This window comes from Telmatherina bonti (assembly GCF_933228915.1).
Source record: "Telmatherina bonti genome assembly, chromosome: 16".
NCBI classification, from domain to species: domain Eukaryota; kingdom Metazoa; phylum Chordata; class Actinopteri; order Atheriniformes; family Telmatherinidae; genus Telmatherina; species Telmatherina bonti.
The window spans coordinates 37,884,881-37,905,285 of NC_136614.1; the positions used below are offsets into that span (position 1 = coordinate 37,884,881).

General features: G+C 50.1%; 2 protein-coding genes across 2 annotated transcripts in view; both read left to right on the plus strand.

Annotated features, from left to right (window-relative positions):
- The window catches only part of LOC306767481 (midasin-like), a 206,627-nt gene that overhangs the window by 74,127 nt on the left and 112,095 nt on the right, over nt 1-20,405 (plus strand). The window contains 16 exon segments of the mRNA XM_079255512.1: nt 1,310-1,443; nt 2,994-3,160; nt 3,244-3,364; nt 3,469-3,682; nt 4,210-4,450; nt 4,524-4,647; nt 5,178-5,342; nt 5,429-6,031; nt 6,170-6,282; nt 6,961-7,633; nt 7,716-7,877; nt 13,094-13,373; nt 13,449-13,687; nt 14,223-14,318; nt 14,399-14,493; nt 14,570-14,694. Coding sequence (XP_079111638.1) covers nt 1,310-1,443; nt 2,994-3,160; nt 3,244-3,364; nt 3,469-3,682; nt 4,210-4,450; nt 4,524-4,647; nt 5,178-5,342; nt 5,429-6,031; nt 6,170-6,282; nt 6,961-7,633; nt 7,716-7,877; nt 13,094-13,373; nt 13,449-13,687; nt 14,223-14,318; nt 14,399-14,493; nt 14,570-14,694 — 3,552 coding nt within the window.
- LOC306767596 (midasin-like) overlaps nt 15,305-20,405 on the plus strand; it is a gene marked incomplete at both ends in the record, with an annotated part of 11,393 nt that continues 6,292 nt past the window's right edge. The window contains one exon of the mRNA XM_079255671.1: nt 15,305-15,321. Within this exon, the coding sequence (XP_079111797.1) occupies nt 15,305-15,321 (17 nt within the window). The remainder of the gene's footprint in view (nt 15,322-20,405) is intronic.

The following is a 20,405-nucleotide window of genomic DNA, read 5'->3' on the forward strand; positions in this document are numbered from 1 at the left end:
TTGTGAAAAACTAAGAAAGTCATGGTGTCACACCCTGATCAACTAATTAACTCCAAACACCTGCAAAGGTCTCCTAGACCTTTAAATGGTCTCTCAGTCAGGGTTAGATGGCGACACAACCATGGGGAAGACTGCTGACCCTCCACAAGGAGGGAAAGCCATAAAGGTAATTTCAGACAGTTGACTGGAAGGAAAAGCTGCACCAGCAAAAGGCAGAACCGCAGCCTGGAAAGGATTGTCAAGCAACATCCATTAAAGAATCTGGGAGCTTCACAAGGAGTGGACTGAAGCTGGACTCATTAAGAGCCGCTACGTTCAGACGGATCCTAGACATGGACTACAGATGTCCCATTCCTCGTGTCGAGCCTCTCCTGGACCAGAGACACCGACAGAACCGTCTCACCTGGGCTACGGAGGAACAGGACTGGTTCTCAGATGGAAGCAGGTTCTGCATTTCATGTGGAAACCAAGGTCCCAGAGTCTGGAGGAAGAGTGGAGAGGCCCAGAATCCATGTTGCTGGAAGTCCAGAGTGAAGTTTCCAGTCAGTGATGGTTTGGGAGCCATGTCATCTGCTGGTGTTGCTCCACTGGGTTTTCTGAAGGTCGCAGTCAACACAGCATCTAGCAGGACATTTTAGAGACATTCCTTCTGCTGACAAGCTTTATGGAGATGCAGATTTCATTTCCCAGCAGGACTCCTGCCTACACTGCCAAAGGTACCAAAAGCTGCTCCAATGACCACGGTGTTACTGCGCTGGATCGGCCAACAGACCACCTGATCTGAACCCCGTAGAGGATCTGTGTTGTCAGGAGGAAGATGAGAGACACCAGACCCAGCTATGTAGATGACCTGAAGGCTGCTATCAAAGCAACCTGGGCTTCCATTAGACCTGAACAGCGCCACACGCTGGTGGCTTCCATTGCCACGCCGTGTTGATGCAGTAATTCATGCAGGAGACCCAACCAGGTACTGAGGCATGGAAATGATCATACTGTTCAGAAACCTGACATTTCTGTTTAAAATATCCTTTTTTTCATTGATCTTATGTAATATTCTAATGGACACTGCATTTTGGGTTTTCATTTCTAAAAGCCACAATTATCAAAATGTCAAGAAATAAATGTTTGAAATGTTTCAGTCTATGTAATGAATCTATATAATGTATAGGTTTCACATTCTGAGATGAGGGACGAAAAATATTCATCTTTTTCATGATATTGTAATTTTCTGAGATGTACCTGTATATTCCATCATTTAGTGTAATTTCTAACTGAGCTAACATTTCACAATGCAAACCTCTCGTTACAGGAACAGTGGATGTTGCCCACCTGCCTCACCCGGTGTTGATGCACCTGCAGAGGTTTTTTGACCTGTGGGACTCGTTCATCCTGAAGGCGGTGGAGAATGGACAGCCCCACATTTCAGATCACATCATGTTTGAGGTCAGAAGGGCTTCCATCACCAGCTGAAGGAATCATGTTAAAATCAATTAATTAAACATTATAACAAAGTTAAGTTGCAAATCAATAGATCGTAAAGATATTGATTGAAATAAGAATTTAAATTGAAATAAAGCATAAGTACAGGATGAATACAAGAAAGGACAAAACGGGATAAATTAACAGAAACTTTTCTAAAATCTGGAATTTTTCAGATGTGACCAGGTGTGTGTGTGTCCTGCTTAGGTTTTAATGTCTGAGACACGTCTGTGATCGGAAAGGCTGCTTTGTTTCCTCAGGTTGCTTTAATGAACAAAAATATTGTTTTATTACGGTGGAAAAAATATCTTGTTCCATCATGTTGCCAAAATAAAGCATGTGTAGAAAGAAGAGATGTGATCCCAGGCCAGAGCCCAGAGGAACACCATAGCCGACTGGTTTGTGGGGAGGATGTCCAATATAACATGTTGGACATGGTGATTCCACCTACTACCACGACTTCTACTCTTTTTTTTTTTTCCTTCCAAGATTTTATTATATTGACAAAAATGACTAGACAAAGCAAACACACAATATAAACAAAGTACATTAGGTACACAAAAACAATAAAATTCACTTGCTTATTCGGTTATAAAAGAGAGTTCATATTTCATGAACCGGTCCAGTCTGTTCATAGTTGTATGGCTTTCCCAGTACGGCTTTCCCAGAGCGAGAGAAAAAATCCTTCCTTTCAGCCATTGTGACACAGTGCAGGGAGCATACCACTTCTACCTGCTGCCATTAGTTCTGGAATGAGTGTGCCACGTGTCAGCATTGCTGCTAGGCTATGTGTTAGCGTTGCTGTTATGCTACATGTCAGCAGTGCTGCCATGCTAGATGTTAGCATTGCTGCTAGGCTATGTGTTAGCTTTGCTGTTATGCTAGATGTTAGCGTTGCTGCCATGCTAGATGTTAGCATTGCTGCTATGCTATGTGTTAGAATCGCTGCTATGCTAGATGTTAGCAACCTGCTGCCATTAGTTCTGGAATGAGTGTGCCACGTGTTATCATTGCTATTATGCTAAATGTTAGCGGTGCTGCCATGCTAGATGTTAGCATTGCTTCTAGGCTATGTGTTAGCGTTGCTGTTATGCTACATGTTAGCGGTGCTGCCATGCTAGATGTTAGCATTGCTTCTAGGCTATGTGTTAGCGTTGCTGTTATGCTACATGTTACCGGTGCTGCCATGCTAGATGTTAGCATTGCTTCTAGGCTATGTGTTAGCGTTGCTGTTATGCTACATGTTAGCGGTGCTGCCATGCTAGATGTTAGCATTGCTACTATGCTATGTCGCTGCTTCCTGGTGGCTGCTAACATCATGTGTGGACTGCAGGATCTCCTCCTGCCAGGAGGATCAGGTGAAGAAGAGGTTAGTTACTGTGGAGTTACTGTGTTAGTACTGTGGAGGAGGTCCTGCATGTAGAGTGAAGGTGACACAAACAGACGTTTGTCTTCACACGAACCTGGTTTCCACTGGAAGGATGATGTTATCGATGCTGTCTTTGACCGCTTAGATCCGACAGCTGCTTCAGTGGTTGGATCGGTTTTGGGATGCGTGCAGCACCCTATCAGCGGACATCCAGGGCATCTCCGTGCTGTCTCTGCACTGGCAGTGGGTGCAGAAACATGTCATCCTCCGCCTTCCTCAGCTGCTGCTGGGTGACCCTCATACCTCATCTGAGTAAGCACTGTTTTATGTGACTTTCTACTCTGGTGTTGTGGTGAACATTTGCTGACTCGTGTTCTGCTGCTGCTTTCCTGAAGAGATCACCAGGAGCTGCAGGTGGTGTCAGCTGCTGTCCAGGCAGCTCTGTCCACACCAGTGTCTGTCACCACTGCTCTGAAGGGCATCCAGAAAACCCTGGGCAAAGCTCTGCCTTTTAAGGTGAAGGATGATGTTTGACTATATTGATCTGATTGTGCTTATCTAACTTTCCTGCTCAGTAGAGTTGATCATGTGAGGGAAAACTTCTCCATCTCCTGCATTAGCTGGCTTCAGTGGCTGAATGCGCTGCCCGCCTCAGACTCCTGAGTAAAGCAGTGGACATCAACAGCCTGAGGCTGGACAGCTCTTTGGGTACTTGGAGGCAGGATCTGGTCCGTCTTCAAGCTGCTGGACTCAGGCTGGACATCAAAGAAAGTCTCTTGGAAGCGTGGGGTCTGGTTCTGTTGGCCAACAACCAGCTTGACCCACAGAAGTCTGGTAAGTTCCTACCTTCAAGCTCGTCACAGCTGCAGTGTGATGAGCTGTGAAGATGTTTGCTGCATCTGGAATCTGTTGGTGATGTTGGTTGGTTGTAGAGGTCTTCGTCCTGATGTATTAGAACATCCTCCGTCACTAAACTTCCTGAGGGAGCTTCTTCTCATTTGGATGGATGGACGGATGGATGGATGGATAATCACACATTTTATTTGTGGGCGCCTTTCTGCACACTTAAGGGCACCTTACAAGAGTGAATCAATAAACACAAACATACATAAAACAATGATAATCAGACAGTGGGGAATGTTGGTTGGAACAGGTGGGTTTTGGGTTTGGATTTGAACAGTTGTACAGAGCCGGAGTTACAGATGTCGGGGTGGGGGTTTGTGGGGCAGAGCAGCTGAATGCTCGGCTCCCCATGGTAGCAATGCGGGCGCGGGGAATGATAGATAGATTGATTGAGTTGAAGGATTAGCCGTGCTCAGCCTCTGTGAGCTTTGCACACCAGCGTGTTATCTTCTCATCAGGCGTGCTGGAGAAGTTGGTGTTGAGTGTGGAGCAGCAGCACTGTCACATGACCTCCAGAGGACTCGTGGAGGACCGGTCCATGTGTGAGGAAGAAGAGGTGTCTGGCGGGGTCGACATGTCCAGGCCGGAGCTGCTTCAGCTCGGCCGCAGAACGCAGCTCTGGCCTCTGATGGAAGAACTGGCTGTGCTCAACCAGCTGCGACTCTGCTCCGACCTGCTTCGTCTGGCTCTGTCTCCTGGGTAAGATTCAGCCTCTCCTCATACCGGATTAATCCTGCGGGACCGGACACTGAACAAGTCGTGTGATCCTCAGCGACCTGGAAGATGAGGACTGCTTACGGCGGGAACTGTCCAGACATCTCCGCTACTGTCTGCAGTCCACACCGATGAACGCCGGGCAGCTCCGGTCGCTGTGGTTCCTGGTCAGCAGCGACAGGGTGAGTGGGGGGTGCCAGACATTAAGGACCAGAGGTTTAGATTACATGGGCTTTATGATAGGAGAAAAATACTAAATTGAAGAAGATTCAGACTTTAATCCAATAAAGTAATCAGATAATTATACTTCGTAAGATTTACTGAAATACAAAAAATATCCAGATTTCAGACAAGTGAGACTTTTTAAAACGCTTAATCCAGGCCTCGAGCCCAGATGGATGGAAACATCATGTCTCCATGGAAACATCATCTTTTCTCAGTGGAAACTTCCTGTCTCCGTGGAAACGTCAGCTTGTTTCCATGGAAACATCAGGTTGTCTCCGTGGAAACGTTTGCTTGTCTCCGTGGAAACGTCAGCTTGTTTCCATGGAAACATCAGGTTGTCTCCGTGGAAACGTTTGCTTGTCTCCGTGGAAACGTTTGCTTGTCTCCATGGAAACGTCCTGTCTACATGCTGACGGGATCAGAGGTGGCTCGTTTTTCAGGTTGAGATAAAACCGCGAGACTAAAATGACAAATGGTTTTTGTTCAGCTGGCTGAGGAGTTGCCGTTGGTGTGGAGCGAGGTCCTGTCGGAAGCTGTTGGTGCCCTCTGGACCTGCAGCGTGACCTCAGACCCAGACCGCTGGCTGAACTGGGACCCTCTGAACCCAGAGACTCAGCCTCAGGTGCAGCCGTACCACCGAGCAGAATGCAGGGTAAGTTTTCGTACTTCTGCCACCTGCAAACCCGCAGATTGGCTCCAGGCTTGTAGAATATTAAAGCGACTTCTCATGGTTTTCAGGGTCCAGCGCTTCTCAGTAAGGCGGTGTGGTCTCATTGCGTGCTGGGAGTGCTCAGCAGTAGAGTGACCGGTGATGGTTGGGAACCATCGGAAGCAGACCTTCTCTCTGTCTCCCATGTGAGCCTTGGGGAGTGGAAGGAGAGGGTCCAGCAGCTGCAGGACCTTTCTGCTGTGCTGTGGGGCAACATGGCCATCTCTGCTCTGGCTGACTTCAGGGGGACGGACTTCAGGCTCCAGGGTGCGGTTCTGCGTCGGCAGCTTCAGAGCATGGCAGACCTGCTGCCTCCCAGCCTGCAGGAGGGCTACATGGAGAGCTGCGAGAGCCTGGTGGAGGATGCCGACCCCCTCATTCCAGCTCAGGAGATCCAGACAGTTTTCAGAGACTTCCTCCCTCCAGATGTCCTTCCGGACGGTCTCCTGAGGACCTGCATCAGCTGTCTGCAGCAGTACGTCCAGAGCAAAGTCCAGGGGTCCAGCTCACCGGCTGGCTCTGGAGTCTTCTGGGTCAACATGGGTCTGCTGCAGGTCAAAGTCTGGACGCCACAGACCATTTTTGACCCCGCCGTCAAGAGGGCGTACAAGCTGCGCTACACCCAGCAGGAGGTCAGTGTGGAAGCATGTGGTGATAGATCTGCATAGATCCGCTCAGATAGATCAGATCTCACCATGCCATGACAGGAGTGTCCTCGCAGAGACAAACGTGTGACATGAAAACACACCTTATGTTCCGGTCTGTTGCAGCTGGCGGTGCTGCAGGACGAGTGGAGCGCTCGGAGCTTCTCGTCTCGGCTGAAGACCGGCGCCGAGCTGGAGGAGAGCAGCACCACGGATGGCTTCCAGCATCCTCGCATCAGGTCAGACACGCCGCGTCAGACGCCATGAGCGTCCCCGTGTGTCTCAGACACGCCGCGTCACGTCCCCGTGTGTCTGGATTGATGGACAGAGCTTCACTAATTTGAGACAAACTGGGTCTAAAGTTTGAAGATCCACCATCTACAGCAGGAGTGTCAAACTGGAGGGTCGGTATCGGGCAGGGTTTAGTATTTTCCCTGCACCAACACAGCTGATTCAAATCAAATGGATCCAGCAGCTTCTTGTTAACCGGTCAGGTTTGTTGGAGCAGGGAGACAACAAAAACCTGCTGGATACTGACCCCTGAGGACTGGAGTTTGACACCCCTGATATACAGTGTAGAATATCATCTAGAGAAACAGAGGGAGTCTCTGTATGCATGGGACAACATTCCTTATTACTTTCCAGATCTTTTCACAGGAAACATAAGATCTCCGAAATGTCAGGATTAAAACATGTCTAAGAAACGTTTCTCTGATTTCCAGAAAGTTTCGATGTAATTAGTTTTGTCCCAGCAGCAGTGGAAATAAACTCAGCCTCCAGCTGGCCGTTCATGGCTGCTTCCTCTAAACAAGCTGTTTTTCTGCTTGCTCGTGGACGTGTTGAGAATGTGTTTGTTAGATGAAACCTCAGTAAACGCCTGCGGATGTGTCCAGGTGATGATGGTCTTGTCTCTGCAGGTACCTGTGGATCCGCATGCAGCAGGTGAAGGACCAGATATCGGAGCTGTCCAGGAAGCAGGCCTATCGTCCTCAGGAGCCTCAGTATGGACAACTCTTCCAGGAGCTCCAGCATTACCTCTGCAGCATTGGCCAGACGTCGGCCGTTGAGGACCTGCAGTCCCGGCTTCTGAAAGCCCTGCAGACCTCCTCCTCCAGCAGGTCCAGGTCTGCGGTCCAGGCTCTCCTGAAGGAGGAGGAGGTGTGGCAGAACTCCCAGCAGCGCTTCTGCCAGAAGCTGCTGGATGACTACTGGCTTTTCCCCGACGTAGTGGGTCCGGTTAGGACTGGGATCCTCCTGCTCCGGCATGGCATGAGGCTACTGGCCTCCCAGGTGTCCAACTGTCTCACACCTGTCCCAGGTCTGTCTGAACTGGTGTCCTGCCTGCTGTCTCTCCCCTCCGTGTCCGCCAGCCTGCCGTCCTACCTGGCTCGGGCAGACTTCCTGTGCTCCAGGGCCTGCATGGAGGCTCTGCGCAGCCTAGTGAAGCTTCTTCCCCAGCAGGACCTGCATCATGTGATCCCGCAGTCCTCCTCTCTGCTGTTGAGCGCTTTGCTGTATGTCCACTGCCACGTCCTGTCCACAGGAGACTTGAGTGAAGAAACAGGCCGCCTCTTCAGACACATCTGTCTGGTCAGAGCTTTGATCCGTTAGATCGGTTGGGAGGTGGATTTGGACCGGGCGGTCTGAACGTGTTCTGTTGCTGCTGTTGCAGGCTTTGGTGAATGAGTGGGACGAACAGGAGAGGCGGAAGAGGGAGCGAGAGCAGCAGGAGGCCAGCCTGTACCGCAGCCGGAGCCGACTCCATGGTTCAGGTCTAACGGAGGACCAGCAGGACGAGAAGGACTTCAGACGCCAGTTCCCTCAGTTCACTAAGGTACACCCAGCTCCAGCATGGGGGGGGGGGTCTTTCTCAGCAGCAGCTCAGAACACTTCATTCACTTCAGTGGGAGACAAAACTTAGATGTGACTTGTAACCATGGTTACCACAGGGATGTGCAGCATGTACGTAGGGTGGAAGGTATCTCCCACTACCCGAGTGGAAAAAAACAACACAGTCTGTACAGCAGGGCTCAGAGTTACAGTCCAGACCTGTTGTTCAGGTAAAAGTTCAGCACGCTGCTGCAGTTCTTTATCCGCAGGCTAAAAGCCCAGGAACAAGTGTGTGACTGGAGAGAATATGAGGTGAACTGGCTGTCCGCAGCCTCCTACCAGACGGGCAGAGAGTCACTGCATGGGTCCGTCTTAGCTCGGCATCAGTTTGTTATCCGATCTTACGTAAGTATGCGGCATTTGGGCACAACGCCACTCCTGATCCATCCACTGCAAACTGAGTGCACGGAGAGCGCACGGAGAGCGCCCACTCATTTCACAGATGTCAGAGGAAAAAGGACAACAGTCTTGTCTGACAAAATTTTTATATCAACAGACTCCACAGGGTCAAAAGGAGAACCATAAAGGGCCTCAAGGTCAAAGGTGGAATCCCATGCAGGGATGTTGGATCTAATCACAGGTCTCAGTATACGGACCCTTTCAGAAAACAAACCATCAGGATGAGCACCAGGTGTTAGCCCATCAAACCTAACATGGCAAGCAGAAAGCGGCTAAATAGACCTTTATTAAGGAGTTCCTGAGGAACATCTAAACATAAAAGCACTGAAAAGCCACCGCTCAAAAGCCTCCATTTAGAAGCTGTGAAGATACTCACCACCACAGCTGGCCCTGAGCAATCAATGTGGACCTCTCTTGTGGACATATGTTAATACTGGCTGCCTTTGATATTCTGAATGTTTTTATTATTATTTTAATTGTGATCATCGGTCCTGATATGGTAAAGCTGAACCTAGCAGGGAAGGTAGGGTTAGGGTAGGAGGAGAGGAAAAAGACAGAAAAGAGGAGAGAAAGGTGCAGAATTAAAGTGTGAAGGGAAAAGTTGTCTAAGCTGCCAAAATTACAGGATAACACACACACACACACACACACACACACTGCAGTACTATAGTACTACAGGATACCTAATGCAGAATAGTAACTAGTAGGGCTGCAACGATTACTCGGGTAACTCAAGGACAAAAATTGATCGAGGCAAATTATCTGCCACTTGTTGCTCCTTTCCTCAGCAACGTGTCGGTTTCCTCCGTGAGAACTCCCGCTGCCTCGTTTCTTACAATTGTGTTTACAACTGTCAGAAAAACGTGGTGGTCTCACCCGAAACTGTAACCGGTAACCCATGGCAACGGTCTTTTCCACCTACAGGAGAGGTGCGCCAGAGAGGGTGGCGGGCTGCTAAGCGGCCGACTTGCAGTGCTGCCGCTGGGGGAACACTGCCCCCTTGTGGCTTGGAATGGGACACACAATGGCTTGTCCTCTTTTTTTCTGTCTGTTTCGGTTGTTTGGAACACAAAATGAACTCTTTATTAGAAACATTTGGTACGATCATTCAAGCATTTGGGACATTGTCTGTGTGAGAAGGAAAGGTGTGCTTGGGAGGCGATGTTGGGGAAACACAAGGACTTTTGGGGTTGGGTCCTCGAACCAAACAAACATGACGCCTCTCGAGCCGCAACGGGAGCAGAGCAGCTATGTCTCCTTGCAGCTGAAGCGGTTGACATGTGCTCTAGGATGGCTGCGGTTTCTTCCTATGATCACCTCTGAGGCTTTGGGCGAGACCCTTGCTCCAGACTGTCTGGTGAGGTGCTTGGCCTGGGTCCTGCTGGAGAACCTGCGTTCGTGGTGAACGCTGCCCTCTGAGAAGCCGAGAATCTTTTTTTTTTTTTTTTTTTTGGCTTGTCCAGCATTTAAGCAGCAGACTGATGTTCTGGATGTTCTGCTGAGCAAATTTATTTTGCCAATTTATTTTTGCCAACTTTTGTAGATGTAATGATCCCCTTGTATTTCTGGATTCTTATTAGGGTCCGAGCCATACGAAGTATGGCAAGGCCCTATTGTTTTCCAAATGTTTATTCTTCTCAGCACAACTCACTCATTTTTGACCCCCTTAGACCCCGTGAAAAGTTGTGAAACTTGGCACACACCTCAGTCCCGGCGAAAATAGCGATATTCTGGGGTCCGCATGCGCGCCAATGTAAAAATGCCTCGACAGCGCCCCCTAGAAACGCCAAAAATGGCCTCTAGAATGGGGTAAAAAAATTTTAGTTTAACGTAGGACGACGAAATTCGGTACACATGTCTATCACATCATGACAAGTAAAAAACTCATTGAAACGCCTGTTGTCATGGCAACGGGCTGTCCGCCATCTTGGCGTTTACGACCATTTTTTTTCCCGTTTTTGTGGATTTGGGCGCATCGCATTTGAACGAACTAGTCTGAGGGGATTCATGCTATTGGCTCCACATTCGCCATGGAGCTTCCTGACAAGATGGGGACCAAAAGTTGATAGGAGAAAAGCGTGTTACCGTGGCAACCCATGGAAAAAAGTCTTCTCGCCATGAAACACGGTTTGCATTTATCTCTGCAGAAATACGTCCGATCGGAACCAAAATTAAAATAAGTCATATTTCGAGGGTCCTTAACGCATTGTAATATGTATTGTGGGGGGGGCACATTTTGGGGGGGGCCCCTAGGGGCCGATTGTCTACTTTGACCTAGGGCTATGAAATTCGGCACACATATGTATTAACCCAAGACAAGCAAAAAACTTCATTGTGCAGCCGTTACCATGGCAACAGGGTGTCCGCCATCTTGAAAAAAGTCCTCCTCGCCATGAAACACGGTTTACTCATATCTCCGCAGAAATAGATCCGATCTGCACCACAGTGGAAAGCATTCATATTTGGTAGGTCCTTAACATATTTTAATATGTATTGTGGGGGAGGCACATTTTGGGGGGGGCCCATAGGGGCCCGATCGTCTACTTTGACGTAGGGCTACGAAATTCGGTACACATGTGTAACAACCCAAGACGAGCAAAAAACTCAATTAACCACCTGTTACCATGGCAACGGGGTGTCCGCCATCTTGGCGTTTACGCCCATTTACTGCTGTATGTGCACTGTTTTTAAACTAATTAGTGTGGGATTCGTACCATTACTTCACATCCACCCACAAGCTTTGTGACGAGTTCCGGTGGAGGTTTCGGCATGAGGCGAGGACCCGCTGGATGCCGCTTGCGGCTTTAATTTTATTTTTCTATTTGTTTTGGATAATAGTTTGTATTACAGAGTTTATGCTGCTGGACCTGAAAGGATAGAAAAGGGACAGAAAGAGAACAGAAAAGAGAACAGAGAAAACAAGAGAAAGAGATCAATGCATACATGTATATACACATACATACCCACCTACATATATATGTATATACACTCGCACACACACACACATACATACACACACACACACACACTCATATATACATATATACATATGTACACACACATACACACCCACACATAAATATATATACACCCACACAAGCCAACCCTAGATTCATGGTCTCTGTGGAGAACAAAACCATTGACTGTCAGGAGGACCAGAAACTAGCAAGTTAAATCAAAGAGACAGAAAGAGAGCTACCTGCTGCTAATGAATAAACTTGCTGGATGACTCAGTGACTGTGACACATGCAGAACATTCAGAGTGGAACGTGTTCAGAGAAGACTGATCATGCCAATATGACCCCGCCCACCCACGGCTAGAGGCAGGCCAGGAGAACCCAGAGACCCGGGTCACCCCCAGGCACAGACCCCAACCCCCCCCCACTCTGGAGCCAGCCATGCATCCGCCCAGGAGGTGGCGAAGGAGGTCCCCAACCAGAGTCCCCCGCAGTCAGGGGGAACAGGCCCAAGCAGGCCCAGGCCAGCTTGTGCTCCTGCAGTGGATGCCGAGGCTTGTGCTCCCGCGGTGGATGCCGAGGCTTGTGCTCCCGCGGTGGATGCCTAGGCTTGTGCTCCCGCAGTGGATGCCTAGGCTTGTGCTCCCGCGGTGGATGCCTAGGCTTGTGCTCCCGCGGTGGATGCCTAGGCTTGTGCTCCCGCAGTGGATGCCTAGGCTTGTGCTCCCGCGGTGGATGCCTAGGCTTGTGCTCCCGCGATGGATGCCGAGGCTTGTGCTCCCGCGGTGGATGCCGAGGCTTGTGCTCCCGCAGTGGATGCCTAGGCTTGTGCTCCCGCGGTGGATGCCTAGGCTTGTGCTCCCGCGGTGGATGCCTAGGCTTGTGCTCCCGCGGTGGATGCCGAGGCTTGTCCTCCCGCGGTGGATGCCGAGGCTTGTCCTCCCGCGGTGGATGCCGAGGCTTGTCCTCCCGCGGTGGATGCCGAGGCTTGTCCTCCCGCGGTGGATGCCGAGGCTTGTCCTCCCGCGGTGGATGCCGAGGCTTGTCCTCCCGCGGTGGATGCCGAGGCTGAGGATCCAGAGTAGTATGCATATGTTCCAAACCTGCGGCAGCTGTTCAACAGGCTTCCCCATGCCCTTCTGGACACCAACCCCATTTTACACGTCCCAGGAGCAACGTGATTGGTTGGGCAGGCCCCCGTGAGAAGTCCGCTATGACCCAAATGAACTGAGGTACACCCGTTACAGATGGACACAGCTTAGATGAGTCCTGGTGAAGGTCTGTCCTAGATGAACCTTCCAGGCCACAGGCTGGGATGACTCCCAATATTTATTACCTCCACCAAGGTATTAAATGTTGGAAAAGATCCTCTGTCGACTGATTACTTCTCACCGGTAAGCTGCTCTGGATAAAAGTGTCTGCTGAGCGACACGTTGGACCAGAACAAGCTGGAAATGAGCTTCTTGCTGGAGGTCTGACATTTTTACTGGGGTTTCCTGGCTTGTTTGTTTCTTACTGTTTCATTTGTTTGTTTTTTTGCTTGTTTTATTTGTTTACTAGTGAGTTGCTCGTTTGTTTGCTTGGTAATCTTTCTTGGACCTTTTTATCCAGACGTACTAAACTGTTTGTTCAGTTGGTTTTTGCATAATGATGACAATTATGTGTTTAAATAATAAAAGTCTGCCAAACACGGAGAAGTTGCTGGAAATCTGCAGATCAGTTAGACGTTTTGTCTTGTCCCACACGTAGACCTGAAGCTGTTTAACCATTTTACGTATCTGAGCTCTGTCCAAACCCTCTCCAGGACTTTGCTGACATCATGTCCAGAACAAGCCTGGAAGGTCCTGCAGACACCGAGCTGGAGGAGGACGAAGCCCAGTGGCACGCCTCTGAGACGGGCTCCCTGTCCTCAGTTGCCATGGATACAGTGGTCCGCGTCCACCAGCGCGTGTGTCTGGGATATGCCAGGTCCCTGTGGTACTGCGGTGCGCCACCAGCCAATCACAGCAAAGAACACATTAAAGCTCTGGTCTCCTCCTATTATATTGCATCCCCTGTGATGTCACACTTCTATCACCTGATTGGTCAGTAAGATTGGCTCTAAAACTAGTTTCCAGCAGCAGAGTGGAGGTGGACTTAGTCCTACATCTGTTCCACAGATTCAGAGATGGACCAGCGTGTGATGGGTAGCGGGCTGCTGGTCTCTGCGCTCCTGCAGAACACAGTGCACGGCTTAGGGGGCGTGGCCGAGCTGTCCGTCACCTCAGAGGGACCCTACGACTTCTACCAGCAGCCCAACATGAGCGAGGCCCGACTGGGCCTCCCCGTTCTGCAGCAGCTGGGTGCAGCCGTGAAGCAGAGACTGGAGGACTGGCCAGACCACCCCGCCCTTGTTCAGGTGCTTTCCTCGGATCCCTCAGAGCCTGGCGGATCCTCCAGAGCCTGGCGGATCCCTCAGAGCCTGGCGGATCCCTCAGAGCCTGGTGGATCCTCCAGAGCCTGGCGGATCCCTCAGAGCCTGGCGGATCCCTCAGAGCCTGGCGGATCCTCCAGAGCCTGGCGGATCCCTCAGAGCCTGGTGGATCCTCCAGAGCCTGGCGGATCCCTCAGAGCCTGGCGGATCCCTCAGAGCCTGGCGGATCCTCCAGAGCCTGGCGGATCCTCCAGAGCCTGGTGGATCCCTCAGAGCCTGGCGGATCCTCCAGAGCCTGGCGGATCCTCCAGAGCCTGGTGGATCCCTCAGAGCCTGGTGGATCCTCCAGAGCCTGGCGGATCCCTCAGAGCCTGGCGGATCCCTCAGAGCCTGGCGGATCCTCCAGAGCCTGGCGGATCCCTCAGAGCCTGGCGGATCCTCCAGAGCCTGGCGGATCCTCCAGAGCCTGGCGGATCCCGGCAGCTTCCACACATGTGACGGTGTAACGTGTTGTTTTCAGCTCACGGTGGTGATGGAGAGGATCCTGGCTTTCAGTCTGGCCAGCCCGCTGGCAAAGTTCCTGAACGGTATGGAGATCCTGCTGAGTAAGGCACAGGTGAGATCTGCATCGGTGCCCTCGCTGCATGTCATTCCCATCAGACGCTTAGAGTCACGCACACCTCTGCCCCTCATCAGGACTGGGAGAACAATGCCAGCCGCTCCGTGTCTCTGCGGCAGGAACTGGAGGACGTCACGCTGCTCATCATCCGCTGGCGCAAGCTGGAGCTGAGGTGAGACGCTCGGTGGGTTGTAGACATCCCTTTAAACCGCTGATGAAGCAACTGTTCCTGTCTCCTGTGTGTTCAGCTGCTGGTCCAACAGTCTGGACAACGCCATGAGGCGGCACGCTGACAAATCCACCAAACACTGGTTCTCCATCTACCAGCTGCTGGAGCGGTTTTTACAAGAACAGCGAGAGGAGACCCGGCCAGGTACGTCCAGAGCCTCTCACCAGATGTTTCCACTCACATCCAACCTGCATCGCATGTGCAGACTGAACTAGCTTCATGTGCACCTGGCTGGTGTGGAACTGGGTCGGGGGACGTGGTGGCTAACAGGGGAACTTCAGGACGGACGGACTGGGTGTGATCTTCTGCAGGTTAAGATGCTGCAGAAGAAATGAAGCAGTTGTTTGAGCCAGAGCTGCAGCTTGTTTCGGTGTTGTACAGAAAGCTTTGGGTGGTCTGCAGCAGGGGGGCTGTGACTCCACTGAGACGGTCTTCTGCTCCACATCTGCATTTCAAACTTCCACCGGTGACGTCCCTTTAACTAACAGCATTGCTTTAAGCATGTGGATGAAGGCTGGATCCTTGTTTTTTAGCCATTGCCTGCAGGGCTTGAATCAGCGCGTTGCCAGGTAAACATTTAAAAACACTGCTAGAGGTTTGCAGTGGAGCTTCAGAGACACCTGGTTAAAGGTGTCTGGGTTTCATCACCCAGTTCATCTGTGCATGAAATGAAGGCTCTGGTGGAGGTTTGTTGCTGCAGCTGTCAGTAGAAGATCAGCTTTCTGCTTATAGACTCGGGTCTGACATCGTAGAAATGGAAGACGATGGGAAGTACGAACTGGGAGGAATGGCAGTGGATGGTGTATGTCCAGCACCGCTGAGAGGAAGTGGAGACAGGACCATAACCTAACACCCAACAACCGGCCAAATGTGGGTTCAAATTAAATTAAACAAGTTTAATAAAAGCTTTGAGGCACTTTGAAATATCAACCAGCGCTGACTCCCATCAGGGACATCCGACCTTCAGTTGCTGAGCCGGGAGGACGCAGGACAACCTGGAGAATAATGGATATGTGTCTGCTCGCCTCGCCGGCCCAACAGCAACACAACAGCCAGAACCTTCACAGCAGCTTCGTCTCAGAGAAAACTCACCTGAAGCAGCTTCGTCTCAGAGAAAACTCACCTGAAGCAGCATCGTCTCAGAGAAAACTCACCTGAAGCAGCTTCGTCTCAGAGAAAACTCACCTGAAGCAGCTTCGTCTCAGAGAAAACTCACCTGAAGCAGCATCGTCTCAGAGAAAACTCACCTGAAGCAGCTTCGTCTCAGAGAAAACTCACCTGAAGCAGCTTCGTCTCAGAGAAAACTCACCTGAAGCAGCTTCGTCTCAGAGAAAACTCACCTGAAGCAGCATCGTCTCAGAGAAAACTCACCTGAAGCAGCATCGTCTCAGAGAAAACTCACCTGAAGCAGCTTCGTCTCAGAGAAAACTCACCTGAAGCAGCATCGTCTCAGAGAAAACTCACCTGAAGCAGCTTCGTCTCAGAGAAAACTCACCTGAAGCAGCTTCGTCTCAGAGAAAACTCACCTGAAGCAGCATCGTCTCAGAGAAAACTCACCTGAAGCAGCTTCGTCTCAGAGAAAACTCACCTGAAGCAGCTTCGTCTCAGAGAAAACTCACCTGAAGCAGCTTCGTCTCAGAGAAAACTCACCTGAAGCAGCTTCGTCTCAGAGAAAACTCACCTGAAGCAGCATCGTCTCAGAGAAAACTCACCTGAAGCAGCATCGTCTCAGAGAAAACTCACCTGAAGCAGCATCGTCTCAGAGAAAACTCACCTGAAGCAGCTTCGTCTCAGAGAAAACTCACCTGAAGCAGCATCGTCTCAGAGAAAACTCACCTGAAGCAGCATCGTCTCAGAGAAAACTCACCTGAAGCAGCATCGTCTCAGAGAAAACTCACCTGAAGCAGCTTCGTCTCAGAGAAAACTCACCTGAAGCAGCTTCGTCTCAGAGAAAACTCACCTGAAGCAGCTTCGTCTCAGAGAAAACTCACCTGAAGCAGCATCGTCTCAGAGAAAACTCACCTGAAGCAGCTTCGTCTCAGAGAAAACTCACCTGAAGCAGCATCGTCTCAGAGAAAACTCACCTGAAGCAGCTTCGTCTCAGAGAAAACTCACCTGAAGCAGCTTCGTCTCAGAGAAAACTCACCTGAAGCAGCATCGTCTCAGAGAAAACTCACCTGAAGCAGCTTCGTCTCAGAGAAAACTCACCTGAAGCAGCTTCGTCTCAGAGAAAACTCACCTGAAGCAGCATCGTCTCAGAGAAAACTCACCTGAAGCAGCATCGTCTCAGAGAAAACTCACCTGAAGCAGCTTCGTCTCAGAGAAAACTCACCTGAAGCAGCTTCGTCTCAGAGAAAACTCACCTGAAGCAGCTTCGTCTCAGAGAAAACTCACCTGAAGCAGCTTCGTCTCAGAGAAAACTCACCTGAAGCAGCTTCGTCTCAGAGAAAACTCACCTGAAGCAGCATCGTCTCAGAGAAAACTCACCTGAAGCAGCATCGTCTCAGAGAAAACTCACCTGAAGCAGCTTCGTCTCAGAGAAAACTCACCTGAAGCAGCTTCGTCTCAGAGAAAACTCACCTGAAGCAGCATCGTCTCAGAGAAAACTCACCTGAAGCAGCTTCGTCTCAGAGAAAACTCACCTGAAGCAGCTTCGTCTCAGAGAAAACTCACCTGAAGCAGCTTCGTCTCAGAGAAAACTCACCTGAAGCAGCATCGTCTCAGAGAAAACTCACCTGAAGCAGCATCGTCTCAGAGAAAACTCACCTGAAGCAGCATCGTCTCAGAGAAAACTCACCTGAAGCAGCTTCGTCTCAGAGAAAACTCACCTGAAGCAGCATCGTCTCAGAGAAAACTCACCTGAAGCAGCATCGTCTCAGAGAAAACTCACCTGAAGCAGCATCGTCTCAGAGAAAACTCACCTGAAGCAGCATCGTCTCAGAGAAAACTCACCTGAAGCAGCTTCGTCTCAGAGAAAACTCACCTGAAGCAGCATCGTCTCAGAGAAAACTCACCTGAAGCAGCATCGTCTCAGAGAAAACTCACCTGAAGCAGCATCGTCTCAGAGAAAACTCACCTGAAGCAGCATCGTCTCAGAGAAAACTCACCTGAAGCAGCTTCGTCTCAGAGAAAACTCACCTGAAGCAGCTTCGTCTCAGAGAAAACTCACCTGAAGCAGCTTCGTCTCAGAGAAAACTCACCTGAAGCAGCTTCGTCTCAGAGAAAACTCACCTGAAGCAGCTTCGTCTCAGAGAAAACTCACCTGAAGCAGCTTCGTCTCAGAGAAAACTCACCTGAAGCAGCTTCGTCTCAGAGAAAACTCACCTGAAGCAGCATCGTCTCAGAGAAAAACACTCACCTGAAGCAGCTTCGTCTCAGAGAAAACTCACCTGAAGCAGCATCGTCTCAGAGAAAACTCACCTGAAGCAGCTTCGTCTCAGAGAAAACTCACCTGAAGCAGCATCGTCTCAGAGAAAACTCACCTGAAAGCAGCTTCGTCTCAGAGAAAACTCACCTGAAGCAGCTTCGTCTCAGAGAAAACTCACCTGAAGCAGCTTCGTCTCAGAGAAAACCTCACCTGAAGCAGCATCGTCTCAGATAAAACTCACCTGAAGCAGCATCGTCTCAGAGAAAACTCACCTGAAGCAGCTTCGTCTCAGAGAAAACTCACCTGAAGCAGCATCGTCTCAGAGGAAAACTCACCTGAAGCAGCTTCGTCTCAGAGAAAACTCACCTGAAGCAGCTTCGTCTCAGAGAAAACTCACCTGAAGCAGCTTCGTCTCAGAGAAAACTCACCTGAAGCAGCCCCTTCGTCTCAGAGAAAACTCACCTGAAGCAGCATCGTCTCAGAGAAAACTCACCTGAAGCAGCTTCGTCTCAGAGAAAACTCACCTGAAGCAGCTTCGTCTCAGAGGAAAACTCACCTGAAGCAGCATCGTCTCAGGAGAAAACTCACCTGAAGCAGCTTCGTCTCAGAGAAAACTCACCTGAAGCAGCTTCGTCTCAGAGAAAACTCACCTGAAGCAGCATCGTCTCAGAGAAAACTCACCTGAAGCAGCATCGTCTCAGAGAAAACCTCACCTGAAGCAGCTTCGTCTCGAGAAAACTCACCTGAAGCAGCATCGTCTCAGAGAAAACTCACCTGAAGCAGCTTCGTCTCAGAGAAAACTCACCTGAAGCAGCATCGTCTCAGAGAAAACTCACCTGAAGCAGCATCGTCTCAGAGAAAACTCACCTGAAGCAGCTTCGTCTCAGAGAAAACTCACCTGAAGCAGCTTCGTCTCAGAGAAAACTCACCTGAAGCAGCTTCGTCTCAGAGAAAACTCACCTGAAGCAGCATCGTCTCAGAGAAAACTCACCTGAAGCAGCTTCGTCTCAGAGAAAACTCACCTGGAAGCAGCATCGTCTCAGAGAAAACTCACCTGAAGCAGCTTCGTCTCAGAGAAAACTCACCTGAAGCAGCTTCGTCTCAGAGAAAACTCACCTGAGCAGCTTCGTCTCAGAGAAAACTCACCTGAAGCAGCTTCGTCTCAGAGAAAACTCACCTGAAGCAGCTTCGTCTCAGAGAAAACTCACCTGAAGCAGCATCGTCTCAGAGAAACTCACCTGAAGCAGCTTCGTCTCAGAGAAAACTCACCTGAAGCAGCATCGTCTCAGAGAAAACTCCACCTGAAGCAGCTTCGTCTCAGAGAAAACTCACCTGAAGCAGCATCGTCTCAGAGAAAACTCACCTGAAGCAGCTTCGTCTCAGAGAAAACTCACCTGAAGCAGCTCGTCTCAGAGAAAACTCACCTGAAGCAGCTTCGTCTCAGAGAAAACTCACCTGAAGCAGCTTCGTCTCAGAGAAACTCACCTGAAGCAGCATCGTCTCAGAGAAAACTCACCTGAAGCAGCTTCGTCTCAGAGAAAACTCACCTGAAGCAGCATCGTCTCAGAGAAAACTCACCTGAAGCAGCTTCGTCTCAGAGAAAACTCACCTGAAGCAGCATCGTCTCAGAGAAAACTCACCTGAAGCAGCATCGTCTCAGAGAAAACTCACCTGAAGCAGCATCGTCTCAGAGAAAACTCACCTGAAGCAGCTTCGTCTCAGAGAAAACTCACCTGAAGCAGCTTCGTCTCAGAGAAAACTCACCTGAAGCAGCATCGTCTCAGAGAAAACTCACCTGAAGCAGCATCGTCTCAGAGAAAACTCACCTGAAGCAGCATCGTCTCAGAGAAAACTCACCTGAAGCAGCTTCGTCTCAGAGAAAACTCACCTGAAGCAGCATCGTCTCAGAGAAAACTCACCTGAAGCAGCTTCGTCTCAGAGAAAACTCACCTGAAGCAGCATCGTCTCAGAGAAAACTCACCTGAAGCAGCATCGTCTCAGAGAAAACTCACCTGAAGCAGCATCGTCTCAGAGAAAACTCACCTGAAGCAGCATCGTCTCAGAGAAAACTCACCTGAAGGCAGCTTCGTCTCAGAGAAAACTCACCTGAAGCAGCTTCGTCTCAGAGAAAACTCACCTGAAGCAGCATCGTCTCAGAGAAAACTCACCTGAAGCAGCATCGTCTCAGAGAAAACTCACCTGAAGCAGCATCGTCTCAGAGAAAACTCACCTGAAGCAGCATCGTCTCAGAGAAAACTCACCTGAAGCAGCTTCGTCTCAGAGAAAACTCACCTGAAGCAGGCTTCGTCTCAGAGAAAACTCACCTGAAGCAGCATCGTCTCAGAGAAAACTACCCTGAAGCAGCTTCGTCTCAGAGAAAACTCACCTGAAGCAGCTTCGTCTCAGAGAAAACTCACCTGAAGCAGCTTCGTCTCAGAGAAAACTCACCTGAAGCAGCATCGTCTCAGAGAAAACTCACCTGAAGCAG